Source organism: Phyllostomus hastatus, unplaced genomic scaffold (assembly GCF_019186645.2).
Source record: "Phyllostomus hastatus isolate PE091 unplaced genomic scaffold, TTU_PhHast_1.1 phas_contig_17, whole genome shotgun sequence".
NCBI lineage: Eukaryota > Metazoa > Chordata > Mammalia > Chiroptera > Phyllostomidae > Phyllostomus > Phyllostomus hastatus.
Genome location: NW_025333664.1, coordinates 513847 through 540568, shown reverse-complemented (window position 1 = coordinate 540568; position 26722 = coordinate 513847). Strand labels below are relative to the sequence as shown.

The window sequence follows — 26722 nt, the reverse complement described above, 5'->3', positions numbered from 1 at the left end:
CCCTTTTGAGCCAGAGACCTGCGGTCAGAGGCAGCGCCCCTCCCCGGCCACGGCTGCCCGGGATGGCCGGTGCCCTCCCCCACAGCAACCCCGGCGGCAGGTGACGGGCAGGACCTCGGGCTGCGGTTGGCGTCTGCCCGCCGACACGCCCACGGGTTCCTCCCGGTCAGGTCGTCACCGCTGGCCGGGCTCGGGCAAGCAGGGGCCCCTGTGGGCCCAGCCTTTCTGCTGGGCTCGTAAAACACTCACGTGGTCACTCCTAGCCGCCCGGAAAACGGGGCTCACCCCGGCGGCCTGCACAGCCGCGGCCCCCAGCCCGGGAGGTCGCGCCACAGGCCCCGGGGACTCGGCCTCGGGAGCAGGCGGCCGGGCGGCCGGGTCTTTCATTGCCCCACTCCCTGCGCGGGGAAACAATCGAAGATTCGCTCGGTGTTTCAAATTACAAAGCGAATGCACGATGCCCGTGACCGTTTCTGCAGTCATACGAGGACACCTGGAATTGGGGAGCCCCTCTCATTGTCCCCCCGCCCCGTCCCCCCCGCCCCCCGTCCCTCCGTCTGCCAGGACGTGCAGAGACCGAGGCTCCCGGCCAGCGAGGGTGTGCCCGCAGTGCAGCAGCCCCCTCACCCGGAGCGAGGATGGGGGTGGGGGGTGCGGAGAGCAGGCTGGGGGTCTGCTGCCCAGCTGGGTGACCTTAGGCACTGTCTGACCGCGGCTTCCCTTCGGCCACCAGCCCAATCAGCCGGCCGGTAGCCTGGGGCTGGGAAGCCCACTCCTCTGGGACAGCCTGGCTGCCTGGAGAGAGCCAGCAGTGGGCCGGGGCTCAGGGCTTCTCACCCGAATGCTGGTCCTTCCTAGGGGGCAGGGGAGGGGCGGCTCAGGTGTGAGGACGCACGCCCGCTGAACCCCCCGTGTGGCTCTGAGCCCCTTCGTGGACAGAACCCCCACTGGCCTACTCTCTGACTTAGGGGCCGGGAGGTCGAGTCCGGGGCCCCCCTCCCCCTCGCCACGCCCACCTCCGCCTGTCCTGTGGGCTGCCCCGTGTGGGAGCCCCCCCCCCCGGGAAGACCAAGTGCACCCAGAACGCACAGGCGCCGCGCCCCAGGAGGCTCTGCGGCAGCGGGGCTGTCTCCGGGCCCCTCACTGGCTGGGGAGCCGGGCCCAGCCCCCCTCCCCGCCCAGGGCGACGCTCTGCCCGGGGCTTGTCCTCCACTGGCCACCAGGCCAGCGCCCTCCGTCCCCACCCACCACGAGCCGGGGGAGGGGCCGCCCCCCAGGACGGGTCTCCCCCCAGCAAATCTGCCCGGGCCCTGCCTCCCACTTCAGGCTGCATCTGTCTCCAGACGGGCCGGCGGGCGCCCGTCTGGGCCAGCGGCATGCGGTGAGCCACCAACGCCCGGGGCGGCACTCGCAGACATGCCCCGTGTCCGCTCTGGGGTGGGCAGGGGAGAGGACCCAGCCCCTGACCCCTGGGAGTGACGGGGCGCAGGGTCCTGGGGTCAGGGCTCTCCAGGGACCGTGGCCCAGGACAAGGGACCGTGAGGGAATGTCGTGGAGGAAGCCGTGCTGGGGGAGGCCCTGGGCCGGCCGGGCGGCCGTGTCCGGAGGTGAAGGGCCCCAGCGCCTCCCCTGGGCCGGCCGGGCCCCGCCAGGAGAACCTGGTGCCCACACCGGCAGAGCAAGGAAGTCAACAGAGGCTGATTCTGTGCAAATGCCAAACCCCCGCCCCCCGGGACGCAAGCCCGGCGGCTCTGAAGGTCAGGGCTGGAGCCGGCTGCTGCTCCGGCCCGGCTGGCGGAGGATGCGGCTGAGCCGTGTCTCCGGCTCCTGGGCCGAGGCTGCGGGAGGGGGCGGCGGCTGGGGAGGGGCCACCGGCCAGGCACACGCGAGCCCCCGACTGCCCGGAAGCCGACGCACATGGGGAGACCGTTCCAGGACTCTGGTCTCGGGGGGAGGCTCCCGGGGAGGGGGAGCCCCGAGCCCCGTCCAGACCCAGGGACCTGAGTCACTACCCTCAGCTGAAATCCGGTCACAAGCAAAGGACCAAAGGCGTCAGTGGACCGCAAGCTGACCAGGACACGGTTCGGCTGTATTACAAGAGATCTCTTATTTGGAAGGTGGGAGGGGATGGGGCCACAGGGCTGGGGTCCTGGGCCTGGTTGTGGGCTCCGTGCAGGCGGATCTGCAGGACTGGGCCGCCAACACGCAGCCGTGGAAGGTGTGGCCCGGGTCACCTATGGGAAGGTGGGCAGGCCAGGGCCAACCAAGCTCAGTGGCCACCTGTCATGGGGCTTCAGGACCGACCGTGTGCAGAGTCAGACTGGAGTGAGGTGGCCTCTGAGGGAGAGGTGACAGGCTGCAGCCAGGGCAGCCCAGAGCTGGCCCCACAGTCCCCTCCGTCCCCTGTCCAGCAGGTCCTGAGGGGTTCAAGGGCATGGCCCTGCCTCCCGCCGGCCTCCTGCAGTGAGGAGAACAGAGTGTGCATACAGCAGGCGCTCATAGCTGCACGTGGCCATGTGGTCCCTGGCTCCAGGTCCCTCTCTGTCCACTGGCCGACTGCAGACCTGGACAGGTCTCGCTGGGGTCCCTGCTGGCAGGAGGGCCAGCTGGGACGACCCCCGGCTCCGAGCTGCCCACCGGCTCCCCCTGCTGGCCGCCATGGCTCAAGGCCACCCTTGCAGCCACGTGGGGACTCCGGGGGACCCAGTGGGGCCCGGATCCTGGGGCCGTGCTGACGTCCACCCCCAGCGAGTCCCCAAAGACTGTGACCTTGGGGACAGGCCTGGGGCTGAGGGACGGGGCCCTGGCTGGAGGGAGTCGGAGAGGGGCCCGCTGGAGGGCGGCCGCCTGGCAGCGGGCGGAGCGAGGGTTTGCAAGCAGACCTGTGCTGCCGTGTCCTCTCTGCCCTTCACCGGCGGCTCAGGACATGCTGGGCTGCGGCCGAGCTCTGGGGAGACCTGGCCACGCGCTTCAGGCTTCCAGAAAGTGAGACCGTAGCAACAGAAGCATCGCTCGGGGCAGCTGCGGCCTTGCAGGCAGGGGGGCGGGCTGGGGCCCCCGAAACAGGAGACCAACTCCACTCTGGCACCGGCCAGCCTCCTGCTGGGGACGCCCCCCTGGGGTTCGACTCCTTCCGGGGTCCCAACGGGGGGTCTCGTTGGCCCGAGCCCACCCTGGACCCTGGAGGATCCAGGGTTCGAGGCCTGTCCCGAGGCCTGGGCTGATGGCTCCAGGGCCCACCCACGCAGGCACACTGGTCGCACACACGCACACCACATGCATGCACACACACGTGTGCACACGGGACGTCCACGTGGGGGGCTCTCCTGGCCGGGGCTCACAGCAGTTTTTGGCAGGTGCCACTTCACGTGGTGGGGGCAGGCCTGAGAGTCCGGGCGGGGGGTCCGGGTGGGCCCGGGCCCAGGGCAGGGAGGTGGCTGCACGGCAGGCGCTGGGTGAGTCTGCGGCGCCGGGAGCCCGGCCAGGGGCGTGTGGACCGGAAGCAGTGCCTCCCGCTGCCCTCAGGTCCCCACCGGGGCCCCAAGTCCTCCCCCTCCGGCCCACAGCCGGAGCCCCCTCCGCAGGGACAGGAGCCCTCCGCTGGCCCCACGGGCCCTCTCCCCGCTCCGGGTCGGGAGCCAGCACTGAGGACCTCGGCCACGGGGACGGTGGTCCCGGTCTGGGCGGGTCTCCAAGGCGGCTTCGCTGCAGGGAAGGGCTCCCGCCGCGGGCGGCCCTTTTCTGGGTGAGCACCGCCCCCTAGTGGCGTCGCGGGCACAGCGGCGCTCGGCCCGGTGGCGAAGACGGGCGGGCGTCCATCTCTCTCCGGGGGAGTCCCCAGCACGGCCAGACCTCCCACTGACTCTGAGCTGCTGGTCCTGCTCAGTCGGCCGCTGGAGGCCAGGGTGGTCCAGGGGGAGGGGCACTCCAGAGAGCGGGCTGGACAGCTGCTCTCCACGGACCCGGTGCAGCCGCCCGCCGGGCCCTCGCCTGGGACCCTCGGGTGGGAGGCCGGACGTTGTGGCTACGGCCCCCACCCGCCTCGCCTCAACCCGCCCACAGGGGCCCGGGCAGGAGCCGGGGGGGGGGGTGTCCATGAGGTGGAACAGCAGGTGAGGTGGGGGGCGGCCCGGAGGAGCAGGGCCTGGGGCATCCCCACCCACTCGGACCCTTGCCCGGAGCCTGCACCCGGGGGCCGGGCCGCCGGGTCCCCCGGCCCAGAGGCCGCTCCCGGCCGCGGCGAGAAGGCCGCAGGCCGGCGACGGTGCGGGAGGAACCAGGCCACACGCGGTCCGGGTCGAATCACTGTGTTTTACTAAGTGCGCAGGGCCCCTGGGCACCGGACCCATCCGGTCCCCGTGGCAGTAGAACGTTCCAGAACTTCGCACGAGCGTCCCGGCCGCCGGATTCCACGCCCAAGTCCCCCAGGCCGGCGCCAGGCCGGCTCTCACCGCACACGTGCGTCCGCCCGACCGGGAGTGGAGCGTGCGGGCTGCCCGCGGGTCCTGGGCACCGCCGCTCCCCGGGCGACGGTGCTTGGACACCAGCGACACGGTGGAGGCGCGGCGCGAGGTGGCAGCACGTTCGAGGGGAAGAGGCCCGGTCGCTCCGGCGCAGGGCGCGGGCCGGGGCGCAGGGCGCGCACGCAAGGCATTGGGGGGTATTCTTTGGAGCATGAGCAGAAGAGCAGACACAGCCAAGGCAACAGCGCGGGTGGGGGCCGCGGCCGCCCTCAGGCCGGCGGGAGACCGCGGGCGGGCGGGCGGGCGGGGGGGGCGGTCCAGGCGGACGTGCGGGGAGCCCAGGCCGGTCGGCGCGAGAGGAGAGGCCTGCCGGCTCTGTGCCCTCGGGGGGACGGGCCCTGCCGGCCACCAGCGGGGGGGGGGTGTGAGGTGGGTCCGGGGCGTGCCTGGCGGTCACCCAGGGCTCACCGGCGACCTCGGTCAGTCCCCTCGACGTGCGTTAAGGCAACAACTTTATGAAACCATCAGAGTCCGGGGCGCGGCCCACGGTGACAGGGGCACACCTGCCTGCGAGCCCGGGGCCAGGGCCACCCCCGGGGGGCCCCTCCTGTGCCGATGTCCTCATCAGCCGGGGTCACCCTCATAAGCGTCCAAGACAAGAGACCACCCAACTCTCCTCCCCAACCCTACAAATGTCCGTGAAAGGCCGTGAGGAGGGGTCCCACCTGCCAAGGAGTGTCACTTTCCCACTCTCTACCCTGTTTCCTAAAGCCTCCCGCCGACCCCCCGCCCCACCCCACAGAGCAGCCTCCGGGGCCAGCCCCCCACTCCCAGGGCCCCTGTGTGCCCCAGGGGTCACACGGCTCCTGGCCCCAGGCCGCCAGCTTCCCCAGGTCCCTTGGAGAGAGGAGAGGCACGGCCCCACTCCCACCACTGCTGCCTCCAGGAAGCCTTCCTGGGTTGTTTCTGCTTCCCGGCTGGGGGGCCCACGGGGACCCTGCCCCTGGGGACAGCCGAGCAGGCCCCTCGGGCCCTGGGAGCAGGCGGCCCACCCCTGCCGGCCCTCCGCCCGTCCTGCCCCCGGCCCAGAGTGACTACACACAGACAGGCGGCCTGCAGTCCGGCTTGGGGGGTGGGGCACAGAAAAGTGGGCTGGGCCGTCCCCGCTGAGAGTGGTCTGTACATTATTTACAACTTGGGTGAATACAAAACCAACACAAACACCAACGTTTCTGCAAAGGCCCCCAGTGCCCATCACCCCCTGGACTTTGAGAAGCATCTAGAAACATCTCAGCGCCGAGTCCTTTCCACAAAGACGGGAGCCTGAAGTCCGGGTGTCCCCTGAACGTGGGGGGGTGACAGAGAGGGGGGCCTTCTCCCGTGTCAACACCTCGAGTCCACAACCTTGGGGTGGGGCGGGCGGCCTGGCTGGGGAGAAGGCAGGTCCCTGGGCTGGCACTCGGATGACGCACGAGGGACACAGGGCCGGGGACGGCTCTGGGCTCGGACGTGGGGACCGCAGGGTGCGTGGCCCCCGCGGAGCCTGGGGTCCTGCGGTCAGGGGGGCCGAGTTGCCGAGTGGGCTGCTGTGGCCTCCGGTGGGGCCGGGCCAGACAGGCAGGCCAGAGGGAGCCCCCTGCCACCAGGCTGGCCCCTGCCCCTCCAGGTGGCCTGTCTGGGGCCTCGGCTCGTGACTCGACGTGGACAGAAGAGGCGGGTGTTGAGCCAATGCAGGGAGAGGCGGCCCCACCTTGGTGGTGACTCGGGGCCAGGCCCCGCGGCCACGGGGGCAGCGCCCGACGTTGAATCTGGACCCCCCACAGGGGCCAGGGCAGGTCGCCCCAGGGCGTCGCCACCCGACCACTCCAGACAGCTGCTGACCGGACAAGGGGGGCAGCGTGGGACCCTGGGGGGCACCCTGGGCCCTCTACCGCTCCTGCCCAGGAGCCGGGGGGCCAGACCTGCCCCAGCTTCCACCTCGCAGGACCCCCGTGCTCCTGAGGCCCCTGACTCCTCGTGCCCCACAGCAGACAGAGGGAGGCCCCAGGGCTGCCCAGTGCACACGTGAGCGAGCGTGGGTGTGCGTGTGTGCACACTGCACGTGTGTGGTGCGTGTTCGTGCTCCTTTCTGTGCGTAGGAGCGTGAGCACAGGCATGCGTGCGTGGCGTGGGGCGTGCACTCTGGCTGACGGCCGACACACACACACACCTGCCCTGGGAACGCCGCCCGGCCGCCTGGGCTCACGCGTGTGCGCCTGGGACAGCGGTGCTCCCGAGGTGGGGGCCCCACGCCCGGGACAGGCACCTGGGGGACGTGCGCCACCCAGGCCTGGGGGCCCCTGAGTGGGACCCCGACCCCACCCCTCCCCAGACCACCCCGCAGCCCCTGCTGCTGCGGCCGCTGAGGCTCGCCCGGCCCGGCTCCCGCAGCTGGCCGCGCCGCTCGGGGACCGGGGACGCACAGGACAGGGGGCAGGACGGAACCTACCTCTCCGGGGGACAAGGGGCCCCTCCGCCCATGCCAGCCGGATGTGACGGGGACACAGGGCGGTTGCTGGCCACCCACCGTGACCCTCCTGGGGTCGGGGGCAGATGAGCCTGGCTCGGGGGCCTGCCTGCTGGGCCCGACTGGGGCGCACAGCTGGGCCCCCTCCCCAAGGCCCCGCCCACCTCACCCAGAGCGGGCGGAGAGGGGAGCGGCCACTGGCCCACCACGGGCCCAGGCGCCTGCCCTGGAGGGACCCCCTCGTCACTGCGGGGCCTGAGGCTGGAGAACGCGGCCCTGGAGGAGGGGCAGACACGGCGCAGCCTGGGGCCGGGGTCCTCATCCGTCCCTGGCCACACGGCGGCTTCCGGGCCTGAGTCTGCCCGGGAGGCTGCGCTGGGCCCCCCGCCCCAGGCTCTGCCCTCCGGCCAGCTCCCTGCCCTCCAGCCGCCCGAGCCCCCCCCCCCCCCGGGGTGTCCTGGCAACGATGAGGGGCAGGAGCAGGGGCGGCAGCGATGCGGTGACCCCCTGTGGACAGCAGACGCCACCCCCACAGACCTCCGGGCACCAGCACCCCAGCACCCAGGACCCTCAGGCGCTGTTTGAAAGCCCTTCCCAGAGGGCAAGACGACGCCTCTCGCTGACCGCCCGGGCCCCAGCCAGTCCGGGCCCAAACAGGCGGCGGCAGGAGGCAGCGCAGGCTCTCCCTGGCCCCAGCGCTCAGGGCAGCTGCTCCACGGTGGCCCCAGGGGGCCCGGGCTCGCTGCCCACTGCCCCGGCGCCAGGTGCCCGCACCGCCTGCGGGGGCCACGCACCCTCGGGCCCCCGGCTCCGAGGTCCTCGGGCCAGGAGGGGGGCCCTGCTCCCTGGGTCCCGGGCTGCGGATCAGTGTCCCCGGCTCCCAGGACACCACGGGGCCACAGCTGAGGGCCCGTCAGTGGAGAGCGGGTGGGGGTCGGTCGGCTGCAGCGGGGAGAGGAGGGACAAGGTGGAGCAGGGGTCCCCACCCCCCTGGGGCGGTGGACCGGACGGGGGCAGGCCCGGGGCCTGTCGGGACAGGGGCCGCACAGCAGGCGGGCGGGGGCGGGGCACGGAGCTTCGATGGAACCGCCACCCGAGCTCCGTCTCCTGCCCGCCCCCGCCCCTGGTCCGTGGAGAAACCGTCTTCCACGAAACCTGTCCCCGGTGCCAAAAAGGTCGGGGGCCGCTGGCCCAGAGGACAGAGCTGCCTCCACCCAGGGGCCCCTGGGGGCTGTGACAGCTTTTCCCAGTCGTCACAGCCTCACCCAGACCTGGTCCTGTCGGGGCACCACAGGGGCGGGGGCCGGTGGAGCGGGACCCCAGCAGAGGACAGAGGGGGCGTCTGCTCACCACACCGCCCAGTCTCGGGACCCTGGAACGCGAGCCCAGCCCAGGGCGGTGCCCCCCTCCGCCCAGCACCCCTTGCCCCCACTCAGGTCTCTGTCGCAGTGCTGGCATGGCCTGGGGGCTGGCAGGGCAGAGAGGACGAGGGGAGCCCACCCCCGAGATCTCCTGTGATTGGGAGACCCCCTTCCGGAAGCCCAGTGGGGCAGGCTCCCCTGTGGAGCTGAGACCGGGGGTCTGGGGGTCGCCATGCTCCCCCGTGGTCCCAGGGCCTCGCCCTCCTCTCCAGGCTGGGGCCCTGGACGCAGGGGGAGGACAGGACGACACTGACCAGAAGCTCTCTGGATGGGCACCCCTAGGCCAGGGGACATCGTCCCAGCCGGGCCCATGGACAGGCCTGCCCCTCGCCCGGCACCGCGCAGCCCGGCGCCCCCACCCTGCGGCCGTGGGCCGGCGTCTGCCATCTCCCTGCCTGCTCTGCTCACACCTGCCCGCTCACACCTGCCCCCTCACACCCGCCCGCTCACACCCACCCGCTCACACCTGCCCCCTCACACCCGCCCGCTCACACCTACCCGCTCACACCCGGCCTCCGCCGGCGGAGTGGGCACAGCCGCCCGGCCGCCCCGCCGGAAAAGGACCCCCGTGCGCCTCCACCACGGAGACCGAGCAGCCCCCCGCGCACCGCCGCGCCCGGCACGGGCGCCGCCACGGACCCCCAGGAACGGCCCCGAGGGTCCCGCCCGGAAACCTCAAGGTGGACAGTCGGGAAGAGGCCGCCGGGGCCTCACTTCCGGGGCGCGGCCCAGCCCACGTCGCCGAAGGGGCCCTCGCCCGTGGCCGAGCGCGGCGGCGGCCCGCAGGGCGTGCAGAGGTCCGAGTCCGTGTCCGACTCGCCCTCGGCGATGTAGGGCCGGACCTTGGCGCAGGGGGCCAGGACCGCGCAGCCGGCCTGCAGCGCGTCCAGGTTCTCCCTGGACTGGGAGATGCTGAAGCCGCTGAAGGAGCGCTCCAGCTCCTCGTGGTCCACGGACGGGATGGAGATGGACGTGTCGCTGTCCCGCAGTGCGCCCTCCTGCGGCCGGCCCGCCGGCGCGTCCTCGTGCCGCAGGAACTCCGTGCTGGCCCGGTGGCCCCCGCTGTAGGCCGACAGCGAGCGCTCGTGGGCGGGCGGCGGCGGGATGCGCACCAGCGCGCCGTGGTCCCCCACGGGCGAGGTGCCGTGGCCGTGGCGGGCGTGGCCCTGCTGCTGCCAGGAGGTGGAGGGCGGGCACTGGGCGGGGGGCGCGGCCGGAGGCGCCGAGAAATTCTTGTGGCCGACGGAGCTGGTGGAGCGGATGAGCTTGACGATGCAGCCGCCGCGGTCCCCGTGCTCCCGGCTGTCCTCGGGGCTGTGGTAGGGCGGCGCCGGCTCGGGCTCCTTGGCGCCGAAGTAGGCCTCGGCCTCGGACGGCAGGATGCCCATGCGCTGCGTGTAGATGCCGACCAGGAAGTCCAGCTTCTTCTCCATGGACAGGACCTGCGGCGGCGGCGGCGGCTGAGCGGGCTGCCCCCACCCGCCCTCCGACCCCCGCCCTCCGCCCCCCGCCCTGTCACCGCGTGAGGCCTCGGCCTCTCCGAGCGCGGAACCGCCCCCCACAGCGAGCCTGGCTTCCCGCCCCCCACCGCAAGCCCCCCCTGCAGAGCCAGCACCACGGAGGGGGGCACCGGCCTCCCCCCTCAGCACCAGCAGCCAAGCCGGGCGGAGCCTTGTGTGTGGGTGCTGAGCACTCGCCCCCGGGACGGGGCGGTGGGGCGAGGTCCCAGGTGTGACAATGGGCCACCCACAGGGCCCGAGTCCACCGTGTCTCTCAGTGGCCCGAGGCAAGGGGCGGGGGAACAGTGCTCCCGCCCCAAGGGCCTGCGGCCACGGCAGGAGACATGCCCACCACCAGGGAGGGCTCAGGGCTGCGAGGTGTCCAGCCGCAGCACCCTGAGCTGTGTTGTGAGGGCCCCACGTCCCTGAGGCTCCAGGACCCCTCCCGCAGGCAGCGTGCACCCCAGACCCCCGGGGCGAGCAGCCGGGGGCCCTCCCGGCCTGTCCCACCTGCTTCTCCACCTTGCCCAGCCGGCCCATCATGCTGGGGTCCTCGGGCAGCTCCGCCTCCGCCGGGCCCTTGGTGCGGTCCTTGTCCGTCATGGCCGGGCCCCGCCCCACGATCTGGTCCACTCTGCGGGGGGGAAGGGCCCACCCCCCAGCATGAGTTCGGGTGGGTGTGGCGTCCCGCGGCCCCCTCCTGGGCCGGGCCGCACCCCGCCGTCCAGGCACCAGGCCGTGCCCAGAGCCAACGCGGGGACAGCAGCTGCCAGGACGGGTGGACGCCGGGCACCTGCTCTCACCTGGCTCTGGACCCTCGGGGCCTGTCCCCCGTCCACCCCATTCCAGCGGCGGCCCATAGCACCGAGGCACATGAAGGTGTCGGGGCCCCCCACCCCACGGCTCTGCGCCCCCAATCCTCCCCGACCGAGCCTCCCGCCTCCGTCATGTGCCCGGAGCCCTCTGCCCGGTCGGCCCGGTGGGGACAGAGGCAGCGGTTGGTCTGCAGCAGCGACAAGAGAAGCGGGGGAGGGGACAACAGAAGCAGGGGGGGACGGACGGAGGGGACGGTGAGCCGGGCACCATGCACCAGGACGGGGGCGGGGGACACAGACCGGCACGGAACCTGCTCACGCACAACCACAGGGGACAGACAGAGCCACCACCGCCCAGAGAGGGTGCCTGCGTGTGGTCGCCTCCCTGCACAGTGGGCCTGCGTGTGTACACGTGTTGTGTGTGCATGCACACAGCAGTGTGCCTGCAGCGTGTGCGTTGCAGGTGTGCACGTGTTTTCACCACCTATCATGTTGTGCATATGAGTGCACTCGTGTGCACATGCGTGCTGGGTGTGTGTGTGCACACATGTGCACACACGTGTGCAGGTTGTAGCACACGGCTGAGCTGAGCTGGAACCAGGCCTGAAGTCCTGAATGCCGGCGAGAGGAGGGGGAGGAGGAAGCTTCCTCCAGGGAGGGGCTTCCGAGTGACCCGCGGGGTGTCCCCCGGCCCCACGCGGAGCAGGGTGGCTCAGAAGAGGCCGCAGGAGCCCAAGTGTGGGGACACCCCTCAGAGTCGGGGGCCTGGCGGTCTGCAAGCTGCGGGGTCAGCTCCTGAGAGCCCACCGGGGGCCTCAAAGCAGGGCAGGGCACCAGGCCGAGGCCTCGCAAGGCCCCCGTGTGGCCGGAAGCCGCCCCCCCCGCCCCCCCCCGCCCCGCCTACTTCTCAAGCTCGGGGGCTGGGCCGAGGGCGGGGCCTGGGCCCTGCCTGGGCTTCCTTCCTGACCCAGGGCCGCCCGGCCCGTCTCTGTGGGGACTCGGGGCGACTTTCCTCTCTGTCGCAGGAAGCAGAAGAGGGGTTCGGGCTGCGAGCCACGGTGCAGCCTCCTCATGCTCCGCTGGGCTCCATGCTGGGCTGGGCTCATGCACCGAGGGGCAGGGGCGGGGTCGGCAGGGGCGGCCCGGGGCTCCAAGCAGACTAGGGTGCGGGGCGGACAGGGAGGAGGGGCTCTCGCTGTTTCCGTGCGTCCGTCCGGCCCAGGCACTCCTGCTCAGCACCTTCGCCCCTGCCACATGACGGGCCGCCCGCCTGGCTAGTTCCCCCGGGAGCCGGGGCCCAGGGCTCAGCCGGCTGCTGCTCCCGCCGGGGCGCGTGGACAGGGTTCCCCAAGGAGCCGGTGCGAGCCAAGATGGTCCTTCTGACCCCTTCCCTGCGAGGCTGTGACCTCGGGCCGAGGCGGCCGGGAGGCCTGCCCCGCTCCTGGCTCTCTGCAACGCTCGGCTCTGGGCCCCTGCACCGGGGCCCGGAAGGATGGCTCGGGGCTGGGGGAGGTGGCGCCCAGAAAACACTGTCTGGGGGGGGCCCGGGTCGGGCCTGCCCCGCAGGAGCACCGGGTAGAGACACCTCAAGTGCTGACCCTTGGCCTCCGGGTGCCCCGGGGCCCCTCGGCTCCCAAGCTGCCGCACAGCCGGGCGTCTGGGTCCCCAACCCGCGCCCCTGCCCCGAGGACTCCACCCTCCCCGGGCCGGCAGACCTGCCCGAGGCCTGACCTGTCCGTCACTGAAGAGGCTGCCTGGGCCGACTCGCCACCTACGTGTGCCCTCACGCGCACTCTGCCGGTCGGTCACACCGGCCGTGGTGCCAAGGGGCTGGGAACGGGACCCGGGGCCCTGCGCTCACTGGGCACCCGCCCCCCCTCCATCCACAGGGGTAAGTGCGACAGAAGCAACGGGACCTGCGTCGGCCCCGCGGGTGGCGGGTGCTGGGGCCTGAGTCGGGCCTGAGGGCTCTGCGAGGAGGCGCCGCGGTCCAGGGCCCTGAAGGCCCTCCCAGCACCCTGGACAGCCCCCGTCCTTGCGGTGCTGGCCTCGGCCTCTACCCAGGGAGCCCACCCGGGAGGACGTCACACAGGGTGTCCTCGGGAAGCTGCCCCGGCCCCTCCGAGGACGCCCCCCACCCCTGGCGGGCCGTGTCCCGTGGGCCGCCGTCATGTGGCTGGAGCGGAGGGGCTGGCTATCGCACAGACACGGGCGGGGCGGCCGGCATCCTGACCTAGGCGAGTACTGGGGCGACTCTCCCGGAGGGGCCGAGGGTCCTTTGGTGGGGTACTTCTTGTGCCGGGGGGTTGAAGGGGGTGGGGGGCCCACAATCATGTCTATCCTGGCAAGTGAACGAGAAGAGAGACACCAGCAAACGCGTCGTGAAGCGACCTGCGGCCGGCGGCCGGCGGCTGGGGCTGCAGACGCGCAGGGAGTGGCCCAGCCCGAAGCAACAGAGGGCGCTTCTCACAACCACGACCACGCAACCACGCCGGGGGCGCCACGCTCGCCGGGGCCTGCCCGTGGGCAAGCGAGCCCGGGCCCCGGCGCTGCCCCGCCAGCGTGCAGGTGCGTGGGGCACAGGGCAGCGGGCCCAGCGCCCGGGGCGCCGGCGGTGACAGCACTCGGGACGGTGGCCCTGACGGACGCCCGGCCATGTGGGGAGCGCTGGGCTCTCCCGACAGAGAGGAGGGGGCGGGAGGGTCCGGGGCCGAGGGGCCTGGTGAGCCCCGCAGCGGCAGCGAGCCCCGCGCGGAGGCCCCCGCAGGCAGCTGCTCTTGCACACGCACACGTGTGCACCCCCCCCGCTCACACGTCCTCACGTGCAGTCTGCTGCTGTACACACGTGCACACCCACCCATACATCACACACAGACTCGTGTGTGCACGTTTGCTTGCACACTCGCACAGCACACTCAGTCGTGTGCATGCTCACAGGTCGTTCACACGCACCCTTGGGTGTTTGCACACACCCAACATGTTTGCACGCACTCACATTTGCTCTCCACACTGTCAAGTCTCCCCCTTGTGCACAGCGGTGCACACACTTGCTCACACACAGCACAGGCCTAGGCGATGCTCTCGGGGCCCTGAGCCCAGGGACAGGAAGGGGTCCCTCTCCCACCCCCGCCCGCGGGCAGGGTGAGGCTCACAGAGACCCCTCCCCCCAAATCCGGGGGCAGGACGGGGCAGCCCAACGAGGGGTGCGCCGACCTCGCTCCTCCCGAGGGCAGGGAGCAGGGTTGCCCCCCAGGACGGCCCCCTGACCACGCAGACCTGCCCGCAGCCAGGGCCCAGGCCCCCCGGGGGGCGGCTGTGTCGGAGGGGCTGCGGGCGGGAGGCTCCGACAGGCAGGAGCACGCGCCCCACTTCAGGAGGGCACGACTGCCCCGTGGCCTGCTCACACACATGTGTGCGAGGCTTGTGTGTGCACTCGGAGGGTGGGTGTCTAGGAGCACGTGTGTTCTTGGCGGGTGTACATGTGGGTGGGCTTACAGGGCACATGTATGCGGTCACCAGGCTGAGAGCATGTCTGTGTGCACACGGGTGTGCTGGCACACGCACGTGCACCAGCGTGGGCAGGGGTCTGTGTGTGCACTGCATACACACCTCTTCCAGGTGTGCTTGTGTGTGCCCCAGGCCCGTGCTCTTGTCCACACTCGTGCACATACAGGGGGCTTCTGGGGTGAGCACGCCACACACCAGCCCAGCACGCGTGTGCCCCGGGTCGGCCCTGCCTCAGAGGTGCTCCGGGCAGGGGGAGCCCCGGCCTGGCCGGAGAGGCACACGGCTGACGCCCCCCAGCCCCCCACTCAGCGGAGCCCTCTGCTCCCGACTCCCGTGTGCAGGACACGTGCACACACCCACGTGTGCCCACATGCCCCTGCACACACAGGCACACCTACACGTGCACAGAGACCACATGGTGCACTCACACTTGTGCAGCCACAAAGGCGTGCAGGGCACACGTGTGAGCACACACGCGTGTTCACACCCCCCCCCGCAGCGCAGGCGGGAGGGGGCAGGAGGAGAGACTCAGAGATGGGGCACACGGACACGACAGAAACCGCAGGGCTGGCCTCTGTGCCCCCGGGCCCCGCCCCCCAGCACCCGTCCCCCCAACTCCCGGCGCGTCGGCGCTGGCCCCGGGCGGGGGCTCTTGCCTGGACTGCAGGTTTTTGATGCGGGACAGCATGTCCAGGTGGCCGGCCGAGTACTGCTCGATCACGTCCATCACGTCGTAGGGCCGCAGGCTCTCCTTGAACTTGCGCTTGGACACCAGGAACCTCATGACACTGAGGGGGAGAAGGGGGCTGTGAGTTCCCGGCAGAGACCACAGGGCCCCCCCAGGCAGGGCCAGCCCTGGCCCCCGCCTGCCTGGGGCCCTCCCAGGGGCCCCGAGAACGTGCTCTGGACAACATGTCCCTTTCACCTGGGCCACCCGCCCACCAAACACACCTGCCACCCCCGGGCTCAGCCGCACAGCCAGACCCTCGCCCACCTGGCTGTCCACGGGCAGCCCCGGGTGACGGGCAGGGACACTGCGACACCGGGCGCCTTGGGAGCCGCAAGGAGCTGGGACCAGAGCGGTGTCAGCCACAAGGTGACCCCCCCGGATCCCAGGGAGAGTGACCGCGCCCCTTCCTGGGCTCCGTGAGGGGGACGCGCGAGGTCACTCACCACACGGCCCGGATGCTGACTTTGAGGCCCGGGGTCAGGTCCTCGGTCACGAACTCGCAGTTGCAGCTCTTGTTGTCGTCCACGATGTCCTCCCCGGGGAGACTTGCTTCTGGGAGGAAGGGGACACAGCCCATGAGGGGACACAGGGGGCGCGCCCACACCCGGTGACAGCAGAGGGCCATTGGGCGTGAAGAGGGAGGAGACCCGAGAACACGCGTGAACAGAGCCGGGCACTGGAGATGCCGTGTGGCCCGTCCCCCGTGTGATGTGTCCGGGACACGCCCGCGAGGCTGGTGGCTGGACCTGGGGGCGCCCCGGGGTGGACGGAATGCCCGGGAGCTGCACGCCGAGTGCCCCGAACCGTTCGCTTTGAAACGGCTCCTCCAGTGGGACGGGATCTCCCCCCTGCCCGCCCGTGAGAGAAGAGACCGGCAGCGTGGGTGCTGCTCCCGGGGGTGGGCCCTGGGACCGCGGCGGGGGGGCGGGCCGACCCACCTTCCGAGTTCTGCCGCGACGCGGCGCCCTTGACCCGGAAGGCCTGCCGTGCGCGGCTGCGGTCGCCGAAGCTCCAGCTCTTGGGCACCTTGCTCGGGCTGTCCTCCAGGCTCTGGTCGGCGCTGGGCGAGCGCCGGACCGGCTGGGCCTGCGGGGACCCCTTCCCCTTGGCGGCCACGCCGCGGGGGCTGGAGAAGACACGGTCTTTCAAACTGACCTTCTGGCTGCTCCCGGGAGGACGGACGGACACACACAGACACAGAAAGACAGCGAGAGGAGTCACTCTGGGCGGAACCCTCACTCCCGCCGCCACCGGCTCTGAGCGGGCGTGGTCCCCGCGGGAACGGGGGTGGGGGGATGCGGATCCAGCCCCAGAGAAAGGGGCCACCTCGGGGCAGCGGCCAGGGGGCCGGAGTCCGGGTGGGGGGGGGCCGCAGGCCAAGGGAGGCGCCGGGGGCGGTCCGCCCCCCCCGGGGGGCCTGGGCTGGCTCCGGCGCTCAGAGGGCCAGGGCCCCGTGGACTCTAAAACCACGTGTGACCCCGTCCACACGCCCAGCCAGGCCTCCCGCTGCTCCCCGGGCGCCCAGCAGGCTCCCTGTCTGCCCCTCCACACCTGGTGGCCGCCCCAGGGCCGGGGTCCGGTCTGCAGCCGGCCCCTCGGCCCCCCACAGCCCCAGGGAGAAGCGTGTGGAGGGCGGTGTCTGTCCTCCCCTCTGCCCTGGGGGACAGCGTGGGAACCACCCCCCCGTCCCCAGGGCGCAGTGGGAACGGACCGCCCCGCTCCCCGAGGGCGGAGTGGATGACCCTGCTCTGCCCACCCCTCGGCTGCAACGGGCCTGCTGTCCCAAGCCCTGGCCCAAGGCTGCAGGGAGGGGGCACCACAGCCAGCCAGCCACAGCCCTGGGGGGGTCCTCGGCCTTCCTGTCCACACAGCCGGTCACCGTGGAGACAGGTTCCCCTGGGCAGCACCAGGAGACGGGTGGGTCACGGGGTGGCCGGGGCACAGCATCAGGCCGGGCGGCCCCTCACTTCCTCCCGCTGGGCAGTCCCCCAAGGCCCCCGAGAGAGGACAGCAAGGCCCTGTGAGCTGGGGACCCACTCGGGCCTCTCGCTGCCCCGGGGGCTCGGGACAGACCTGCCCCCAGGTGGGGCCTGTGGGCAGCCACCGTGCCAGCGAACACCTCAGGTACCGCCAGCCCCACCGCGGCTGCCCTGGGTCAGCCGCCTCCATCGGCCTCGGCGGGCACCTGCGGCCGAGACACATGACCGGGTGTCGCGGAGATGACTGGCCATGGAGAGGCGGCGGCCGGCCCTGGGCCCACCCAGCCTGGACGCTGTGCCCTGGGTGGGACCCCTCCCCGCCCCGGGCCCCACAGCTTGTCTGTGCTAGTCTGGGGATCCCTGCAGGATGGACAGAAGAGCCCCGTGGGCCCACGGCCCTGAGGGGTGGTGCTCCCCGGTCCTGTGAGCACAGGGCTCGGGGTGGGGGGCGACAGTTTGCTCAGAACAGCAGCCCCAAGCTCCTAACCACTGAACCCGGGGCCAGGCCCAGCCGGGCAGGTGGGGACCAGGGGACACCCAGTGCCAGGCGTCGTGGGGCCTCTGACCACGTGGCCTCTCTCGGGTTCCTGTCCCGACAACGGCCACCAGCTGGCGCAGGGGGAGGCCAGGAGGAGGGACGGCCCTGCCCAGCCAGGAGGGCTGGGACCCAGTGGGACCCACACCCTGTGCCTGAGACAGTCTGGGCTCCCCACTGGAGGACGCCGAGGGGTGGACACCTGGGCCTCCCCGGTCACCTGCAGGCACTCGCTCTCCGGCCCCAGCCACCGAACGCCAGGGTCCTGCAGGGCCCTCCCTCCCTCACCTCACGAGTTAAGGGCCGGAGCCAGAGCATGGGGGGTGGGGGGTGCTCTGGCCAGGGGGCCTTCGCTGGGACGGGGTGGTTTTGAGGCACCGGTGCTCCGGCGTTTACGTGGGGCTGGGATGTGCGGGGAAAGCCGAGGGCCACTCCCTTCCCCACCTGCCAGCCCCCACCCAGGGAGAAAATCTAGATACAGGATGGGGCGGGGCAGCCGAGAACCGGGGGGGGGCGAGTGGGAGGCCCAGCTGAGCTCAGACGCGTCCTGGCCACACACACAGGCCGGCTCGGCGGGCGGGAGCCGGCATCCACGGGGACCTGCTGGCCACGGCTGGCCACGGATGCCCGGGGCAGTGGTGGGGGTGAGGTGGCCCTTGTGAGGCCCATGCACAGCAGCCCTGAAGGCGGCCAGAACCCTGACCGCAGCCCCTGACTGAGGAGCAGCCTGTGGCCCAGCCGATGAGCTCCGGGCCGCCCGGCCGCCCGCCCTGGGGCTGCGAGCCTTCCCCACTAGTGCCTACGTCCGTCCGTGAGCACACAGGTAGCAGGGACAGGTGGGGGGCGGCCCCCAGAGCCCCTCGCAGGGCGGAGAAGGACTCGGAGCATGCACAGGTGCAAGCATGCGGCTGCCGGGGCCCCGGTCCTGCTGCGTGGCCCTCCGGGAGCCGGCCGCTCAGCAGCGACCACATGCAAGTGACCGAAGGTGAGGGCCGCCCACACCTTGCAGGGCTGCGCTGGCCAGGGGGGGAGGCGGGCAGGAGGGGATGCACCTGGAGCAAGCAGAGACAGACACTTCCACGCCCGCCAGCCGACAGTGGACAGAGGACGGGGGGAGGAGCGGCACCCACGGTGCCGAGGGTCTGCCCGGAACCGGGCCTGCGTGTGGGAGGGGAGCCGCAGACTCTGCCTCTCTCCCCGGGGGGTCTGGTGTGCTGGGGCAGCCGGCACACACCGGACAGGGCTGCCCTGGGGCAGCGGGGCGGCGGTTTGGGGGGCCGTCCTCGGGTGCCCAGTAGAGGCGCTGGACCGTCGCCAGGAAGGAGTCGCCCTGAGCGGTGGGACCCCGGGCACCGGCGCCCCCGCTGGGTTTCGCAGCCCCCGGCCGGGCCCCTCCTGCTTGGGGAGGAGGAGCCTGTGAATGGGGGGGCACCTTGCAGCGCCCCGGGCGCAGGCCACAGGCCAAGCTGCCAATCGGAATCGGGGGGCTGAGGGCCGGGGCGGCCCCTCCCTGGCGCGTCCAGAGCCCCTAGTGGGCGGAGTCCGGAGCGGAAGAGCCGTGCAGCAGAGGTCCGAGCCCCGCGTCCGCGGTACCTAGAGTGTCCCGGGCAGCATCCACACAGGCCCTGGCCGCACGGTCTGCCTTTACTGGAAACGAGGAGAGCACAGTTAGTCCCCGGGCGGGGGCCGGCCGGGCAGGCGGGCCGCGGCGCCACGACCCCCCGGCGGGGCGGCGGGGGTGGGGGGTCTGGGCTCGGGGCCCACCAGCCACCGAGCTCGCGTCTGAACAAGGACCGTGAGGCGCTGCCAGGTCAGGTCTTCTGCCGGCCTGGAAGAGAAAACTGTCTCCTATTTTTGGAGAGAAAAAAAATTCCTCGTTTTTTTCCTCCAAAAATACCTTTTCCTTCCAGAGTCAGAGCTTGGGGATCACGTCTTCGAAGAGATGTATTATTTTTTGTTGTTTTCATGCGCACGGAAAAAATAATACATGGGCCGAGACTGTGCCCCAGGGTTCTTTCCGGATGATGCGCAGGTTCCGGAAAGCACGCGTTTTGTGGGGGGGGCCAACGTGCAGTCTGGTTCCGCGGCTGCCTCTCCCCGGTGGGAGGGGGGCCAGAGTCCGCTCATCTCGGGGCCCTCAGTCGGAGGGGGGGCTCTGCAGGAAACGCTCCCCCAACAGTCAGCCCCCCGGGGCCTCCCGACAGCCTGGGGCTCATCTCCTTCCCAGAACACACACATTTTTTAAGCAAAAACAAAAGCACCAAGCAAGAACTACACAAAATCCTTCGTTTTTCTGGAGCCTCTCCTGCTTTCCCCACCTTCGAAGCCGCTGCCCCCGCGACAGCGGTTCTCAAACCGTGCGCCCGAGGAACCCGGGCGCGCTGAGGGGCCCCTGCTCAGGGAGGAGGAGGGCTCGGGGTGCACGCGTCCGCTCAGACATCGGTGACCCCTGCTGGCGTCCAGCCGCCTCTCTCCACTCGCACAGAGGACACACCTGGCCACATCTGGCCGGCCACCGTGCCCGGGGTCCGCGGAGCCCGCCGCTGGCCCGCCCGGACTCGTCGTCTGGGGAGGACCCCGAGCGCCCTGTGAGCTCCCCCACCGAGGGACCCGCCTAGTCGCCTGGAGGGAGGATGGGACGTGCTGGGAGCTGGATCCGGCGGGAGGGTCCCCGGGACCAGACCCCCACCCGGCAGCTCCGCCTGCTCACCGAAGCCCCTCAAATCCGGGGCCAGCGGTCCCTCCCAGGGCGCCCGACCCCACGCCGGCCACAGGTTCGTCGGAGTGTGCCAGACGGCGACAGGTGGGGACCCTTGGCCAGCCCCTCCCGTCCAGGCCCCAGGCCCGCAGAGGCCACCCTCCCCGGGAGGCTGTCCCCTGGGGAAGAGGACAGCGCGGCGGCTCTGCCTCCGGCCCCTGTGCAGGGTCCCGGCTGCGACCAGCCCCAGACGGGCCTGGCCACCAGAACCCTGCCCGCTCAGCCACCGGTCCTGCACACACGTCCCAGGCCCTCGGCCCCAGGTCCCCGCAGGGGCCGTCCCGCTGCTGTCTGACCGGGCGCACGGCCGCCCCACCCCCGGCCCCTCCGCACTCCAGACGGGACCAGCTCACGCGCCGAGTTCACTTCGAGGGAAACTTAAGCAGCCACACATGGGCCGTGGCTCCTCCGGCGTGGGGTGGCGCAGCCCCTGACCCTGCCGGAGCCGGGCGGGGGCGGGCTGCTGGTGCCCCCCAGAAGCACGGGGCCACCTCGGGGGTTTCCCTGCCCCCGTCAGCCAACCAGGGCGTCACCGGTCTGAGAGCTGGGCGTCCAGCCCAGGGAGCCCGGACCGTGAGGCCGCAGACACAGCACACACACACACTCACCAAGACCAGACTGCACAGACACACCTGGGACAAGGGGGACCCACACGGACAGGGCGCGAAGCGGCCGGGGGGCAGGGGTCTCCGCCGGGGCAGGCGAGGGTGGGGGGTGGCGGTCAGAAACGGGAAGACCAGAGGGCGGGTCAGAGACACACCCGGAGCGGCACAGCCGGGCCCCTGGCCGCCCGGACCCCTGCTCTGACCCGAGAGTGCCCGCCGGGAGCCAGGCCCCGGAGGGGTGGCAGTGTCACAGGAGCAGAGCCACCGTCCCCCGCACCCACCCCGTCCCCCGCACTCCACGGGGCAGGGCCGCCTCCCAGGCCGCCCAGGGACACGCACCCCCTCGTGGGCGCGAGGGGCAGAGTGGCCGCCTGCACGCCGGGGGGGCTGCGGCTGACAGGTGTGCCCCCCGGGGGAGGGCAGGCCCTGGGTCCCGGGAGGAGGCGGGGCCAGGTGGGCCCCGGGAAGCCACGGGGTCCCGGGCGGGCGGGGACACAGGACACACGGGGGGGTGGGGGGCGGGGAGACGGAGGATCGGCGAGCAGGAAGCGGGGGCGGAGCCCGGGGGCTCCCGCGTGTCCTCACCTGCAGTCCTGCTCTCAGGGCCAGCACCTCGTCCCCCGAGACCGAGTGCGCGGGGAAGGGCCCAGAAGGGCAGTGACATGGTTAAAGGCACTTGGGAGGGGCCGGAGGGCAGATTGGGGGGGGCGGGAGAGGAGAGAGAGAGAGAGAGAGGCTGAGACCAGAGTTGCTGGGAGGCAAGGGGAGCCGGGCCAGGGGCACGCGGAGCCGCCTCGGGCCGCCGGGGCCTCGGACGGACGGACGGACGGACAGACGGACAGATGGGCGGGGCACCGAGGCCGCTGTCTGCTCCCCCAGGCCAGACCGGCTCCGGTCCCGGGTCCGTCTCTCGGCCCCTGGGAGGGGCCGGTCGCTGCTGGTCTCTTGGCCACTTCGGGGCAGAAGCGCTGCCCCCTCGGCCACCCGGGGCACCAGCCGTCCCCCCTTCCCAGGGGCCTGGCGGGGAGCGTGCCCTCTCCTGGCCGTTGGAGCGGTGGGCTCGGCCCACCTCCGCCTCCCCAGCCGAGGACCAGCAGGGCACCAAGGGGGCGGGCAGGGGGGCCGGAGGGCAAGGTCTCTGGCCTGTGGCCGCACCCCCCTCTCCTGGCGTGCTGGTGGACTGCAGCTCAGGGAACTCAGCAGGGCACACCCGGCCGGTTGGGGGGAGTTCATCAGCCGTGACGTTGTGGGGTGCCCTGGACTTTCTCTGTGACCCCAGGAAGTCTGGGGGTGCCACCCCATCTGCCTGCAGCAGGGCCGGCCCACAGCGCCCCCCTCAGGGTCGCCTGCCTGCTGCAAACAGAACAGGTGGGGCCTGCAGGGCCCCCCAAAACACAGGAGACTCTGGGCTACAAAAGGAGCCTTCCCACTCCCCCCAGAAACCTTCGACAACCCAGGACCTGCCCCTCAGCCAGTCCTCAGTACGGCCCTCCTCCACCGCCGGCCCGGACCCCGGCGCTGGCCCAGCTGGGACTTCGCAGAAGCCCCCGAAGGGGTCCAGGGCCTGCCCCCCCAGACACACGGACACACAGGCACGGACCCAGCGGCCCCCGCCAGCACCCGGCATTCACCGCTGAGCAGGGCCCAGGCACAGCCCCGCACGGAAGTCCCGGCAGGGGGGGCGGGGGGGCGGGTGCGGCAGCAAGGCTCGCAGGTGCGGGGGGCGGGGACACTGACCTGGGGGTCGGCTCCGGCTGCGGCTCCTTCCTTGAAACAGAAGCAACAAGAGTGTCAGGGTCGGCCCCGCCTGCACCCCCCCACAGCCCGGTCCGGTGGGCTTCCCTCGGCACCCAGCGCAGCCCGCCCCGCCTGGCCCAAACCCGCAGCCCAGGGCCCCGGGGCCCCCAGGAGGCAGCGGGTCCTGGAGAAAAGGGGGTCTCCGGCCATTCCAGCTTCTCTCCCGGAGCCCCCCTGCTCCCTGCCTCCGCCCCAGGGCCGGCAGGCCCACCAGGCGGAGAATCTCCCCCTCGGACGTTGTCCCGCCCGCCCTGCACCCACCCGGCCCCCACAGTGCATTTCCCCTGGAGAGGGCGTCCCAGGTCACTGTCCTTCCCAGTCGAGGCTGCTGGCGCCCCGCGTCGTCCAGGCTGGCTTCTCTCCGCTCGCCAGCCCGCCCTGGGTTTGGACTCACCCCTCCCTCCCTCCCTCCCTCCCTCCTGCATCTTTCCCTCGGGGGCAGGGGAAACCGGGCGCACCGCCCACCCCCAGCTGGGGGCCAGGCTGGACATCCCGGCCCGTCCAGTCCACTTCGCTCCTGCCCGGCAACACGGCTCAGCCCCCGACGACTGTCTGTGTCCAGCTGGGACCCTGCCCGGGGCTCCCTCCAGTCTCCCCGCCGTCCCAGCACACGCTGGGAAAAGCCACCTCGCCTGTCCCCGTGCCCAGCGGCTGTTCCCCCGCATGGCCGGCCTCTTCTCTGGAGCTCTTCACAGCCCCCCCCAAACTGCCCGCCGCCTGTCACCCGGCCCCGTCCCCGCAGCGCCCCGCTCTCCACACGGGGACCCGTGTGCGCTCCCGTCTCTGTCTCGGCCGAGGGCCACGGGGCCGGGGGCTCAAACCACAGAAACGGACCCTCTCCCGTCCCGGAGCCCAGGGGCCCACGCGCAGGGGCCGGAGCGCTCTCCGAGGCTGCAGGGACAGTCCCTCCGCTCCTGGCGCGCCCAGGGGGCCCCGGGCTGGCGGCCACCTCCACCCGTCCCCCCTGTCTCGCGTGAGGGTGCTCGTAATTGGGTTCAGAGACACGTTGAGATCCTTCGCTCAATCACGTCCACAGAGGCTTCTCCAAACTAAGGCCGCGTCCACGGGCTCCAGGGCACGCACACGTCTTCGGCGGGGGGCCAGCGCTGCCCCCCCCACCCACCAGGGCGGCTCTGCCCGGCTCAGGGCTCTCGACAGGGACCGCCCTCCTCTGCGCGCCCACCCCACCTCCGTGCCCAGCACTCGGGCTCCGCCAGGCCCCTCCGTGGCCGCCCCGTGCGGGGGTGACCTGCCCCTGCTGAGTGCCTGTGGGCGGCAGGACCCCCAGGAGGACGGACGAGCCCCCCCGCCGCCGGCCACGCGGCTGCCGGCCCCTCTGCTGACCTGAAGGTGAGCCCGGATTTACTCTTGAGGTTCCGCAGCAGCTCCAGCTGGTTCAGCGGGGGGATGAGTCTGCGGGCGGGAGAGGCCGGTGAGCTCCCGGGGCAGGGGTGCGGCCTGTGCCCCGCAGGAAGGCGGGCAGAGGAGAGGTTGGGGGCGGGGGACCCCGGGCCCTAGGGCACCGCCCACATCCTCTCGCTGCACCCCTGGGCGTGCACAGTGGCCGCTGGCACAGTGGAGGTGGGAGCGGAGCCCGGGCCTCGTCCCCGGGGCCACGGCCCCGACTGTGCCCAGGCGGGGGGCGCCCGCCCGCCCGCCCCTCTCCCAGCCCCGAACACCCCCGAGGGCGACACACAGGACCCCACGAGATCAGGCTGCCGGGCCCTCTCTACAGAGTCAGGGCAGGTTCAGGGTTTTGGGGAGGCTGCCAGCCCAGGGAGGGGCCCTGGGACGCCGGACAGCGGGCCCGGCTCTGCTCCAGGGCCCCGTCGGCCACCAGGCGGGCCCAGACGGAACCTCTGTGAAGAACCAAGGCCCGGCCTGCACACCGGGGCGGGGTTCCGCAGGCCCGGGGGGCTCCTGGGGAGGCCCCAGGCTCCCCGCCTTCTGGTCTCTCCCTCCTGACCCAGCCACCCCCACCGTGACGCCCCACTTGGCCATCAGTCTGCTGAGTCCCAGTCCCTCCGGCCTCCGGCGTCCTGGCTCTGGGCCCCCCGGGCCGGCCGGGGCTGTGTCAGAGCCCCACCCCGGTCCCCTCCGCTCCTGGGCCCGCCCCCAATCCGCGCTCAGCCCTCCGGGTCCCTCTGTCCTTCTGCCTCCAGGGCAGGCCGGAGCCCGGCCCCAGACACCCGCCCCTCTCCGTGGGACGGGCCTCTGCCATTTCCACACTCAAACACTCGGCGGTTCCGCCGGACACGTGACCCTGACCTTAGCCACTGTCCTCTGGCTTTGCCCTGGCCTGTCATCGGCCCCTCTGCAGGCCCAGCATGGCCAGGCCGGGCAGTGCTGCCCAGACACGAGGGGAGGGGTGCTCCCACGAGCCCACCCTCCTTCCCCCAGCCAGGGCTGCCCGCTGTCCGCGCGGGCCAGCACCGAGCAGGAGGCTGGGCGGTCAGTGCGGGTGCTGTGGGCACAGTGGAGCCTCCGGGACTGGACCCGGGGCACAGGGGGGCACAGGGTGGCCCCCCCACGCAGGTCTGAGGGAGAGACAGGTGGACGGGACGCCCTGCCCTGGACACACAGCAGCGGGGGGCAGCACGCAGGCGGGCAGGCTGGGGCAGGGGCGAGCAGGCACCACACGCAGCGCGTCACCGCTGAGGGCGGTCTCGGTTGGGGAGGGCGAGGGTTCGGTGTGCTGGCAGGAGTGGGGAGCATGTCAGGGGCACCCCCGGGGCACAGCAGCAGCTGGTCAGGGGACCAGCTGACTTGGGGACGACTCCAGCCGTCCAGGCCCAGGGCCGGGGGCGGGGCCCCTCTGCGGACCCCGGGAGAAGCGGACCGGCTGCAGAGACGAACCAGGAAACCTCCCGGGGGGAGGGGCCTGTCGGGGCCTGAGCGGGGTCTGCCCAGCCGCCTGGCAGCCGGGACCCCAGGAGTCCCAGGTCCACAGTGGGGGGACCCGCCTCCCACCACCACCTCCTCCTCCTCGGAGGCCTGGGGTCAGGTCCCTCTCCTCCCGGGGCCTGTGTCCCCCGCTCGCTGGAGCGAGCCCCAGACCCCCGCTGCCTGGACAGAGGACCCCGGCGCAGGGCGGGCTGCCTGCCAGGAGCAGGGACCACTGGGGTGTCCCCAGGCGGGGAGGGGGAACCCCCAGCTGCACCGCCTCTGTGCCACGGGACGGGGGCCCGTGGGGCGAGGGGGGAGGCGCTGGCACGACCCCCCGCCACCGAGACAAGGCAGGGTGCAGGACAAGGACCGGGGGAGGACCTGGGACAGACGGGTCCAGTGCAGGAGAGCGGCTGAGGCGGAGGCGGGGCACAGTCGGGAGAGGACGGGGGTGGGGGAGGAGAGGGAGGCACACCCCAGGCCGGGCCACAGGCTGGGGCAGGGTTCGGGGGTCGCCGGGCGGCCCCGCGACAGCCCACACGGAGCACAGACCACACCACACGTGTGTCCCATGCAGGTCCTACCTGGAGGCCCCGTAGGTCTGAGCTTGCGAGCTTTCAAGAGTTTTCACACACACACACAAGGGCAGAGAACGTAAATTAAAAAAAAAAAAAACGGGATAAGAAAAGAAAACGAAAAAGGGGTCGAGGAGAGCGGGGGAAACAACAGAACAGAGAAGGTTAGCGCGGGGCCCCCGCCTCGGCTGGGGGGCCAGGGGCGCGAGGCCGCGGCGTCCCACGGGTGGCAGAGCGTCCCACACGGACGCCGGTGGGTGCGGGCCGCGCCCTCTCCCAGGTGACACGTGGCCCCTGAGGCCAATGGCAGGCGGGGACCGCCTCTGGGTGCCAGGCCAGTCCTGACTTCAGGACCCTCCGCAGGCGAGGGCCCCCAGGGTGCAGGCGCCTGGGACAGACGAGGGCAGGGCGGCACCCACCCACCTGGGGCACCAGGCCCAAGTGGACACCGGGTGGCCACCAGACCGGTCACCTCAGGCCCCTGTCTAAGCCAGGGCTGGGCACAGACAACCCCAGGGTGGCCATTCCCGTCGGGGCTGCCAGCTGCACTTGCCTGGGCAGCACTCCGCCTGCTGACCGCTGGGCCTCACGGCCTGGGGCGCCTCCGCCAACCACACCCAGGCTGGGCCTCCCACCCCCTTGTCCA

General features: G+C 72.2%; 1 protein-coding gene across 7 annotated transcripts in view; it reads right to left on the bottom strand.

The window, feature by feature from the left end:
- Nucleotides 1–9100: 9100 nt before the first annotated feature.
- KCNQ2 (potassium voltage-gated channel subfamily Q member 2) overlaps nt 9101–26722 on the bottom strand; it is a 37448-nt gene continuing 19826 nt past the window's right edge. Inside the window, exons 9-18 of one of the 7 annotated variants that reach the window (XM_045832889.1) lie at nt 26086–26115; nt 23960–24028; nt 22556–22585; nt 19049–19102; nt 15880–16103; nt 15385–15493; nt 14868–14999; nt 12938–13045; nt 10400–10523; nt 9101–9832 (exon numbers count right to left, since the gene is read on the bottom strand). In XM_045832889.1, coding sequence (XP_045688845.1) covers nt 9101–9832; nt 10400–10523; nt 12938–13045; nt 14868–14999; nt 15385–15493; nt 15880–16103; nt 19049–19102; nt 22556–22585; nt 23960–24028; nt 26086–26115 — 1612 coding nt within the window. The remainder of the gene's footprint in view (nt 9833–10399; nt 10524–12937; nt 13046–14867; nt 15000–15384; nt 15494–15879; nt 16104–19048; nt 19103–22555; nt 22586–23959; nt 24029–26085; nt 26116–26722) is intronic. The other 6 variants (XM_045832883.1, XM_045832884.1, XM_045832890.1 and 3 more) reach the window with 6 other exon arrangements.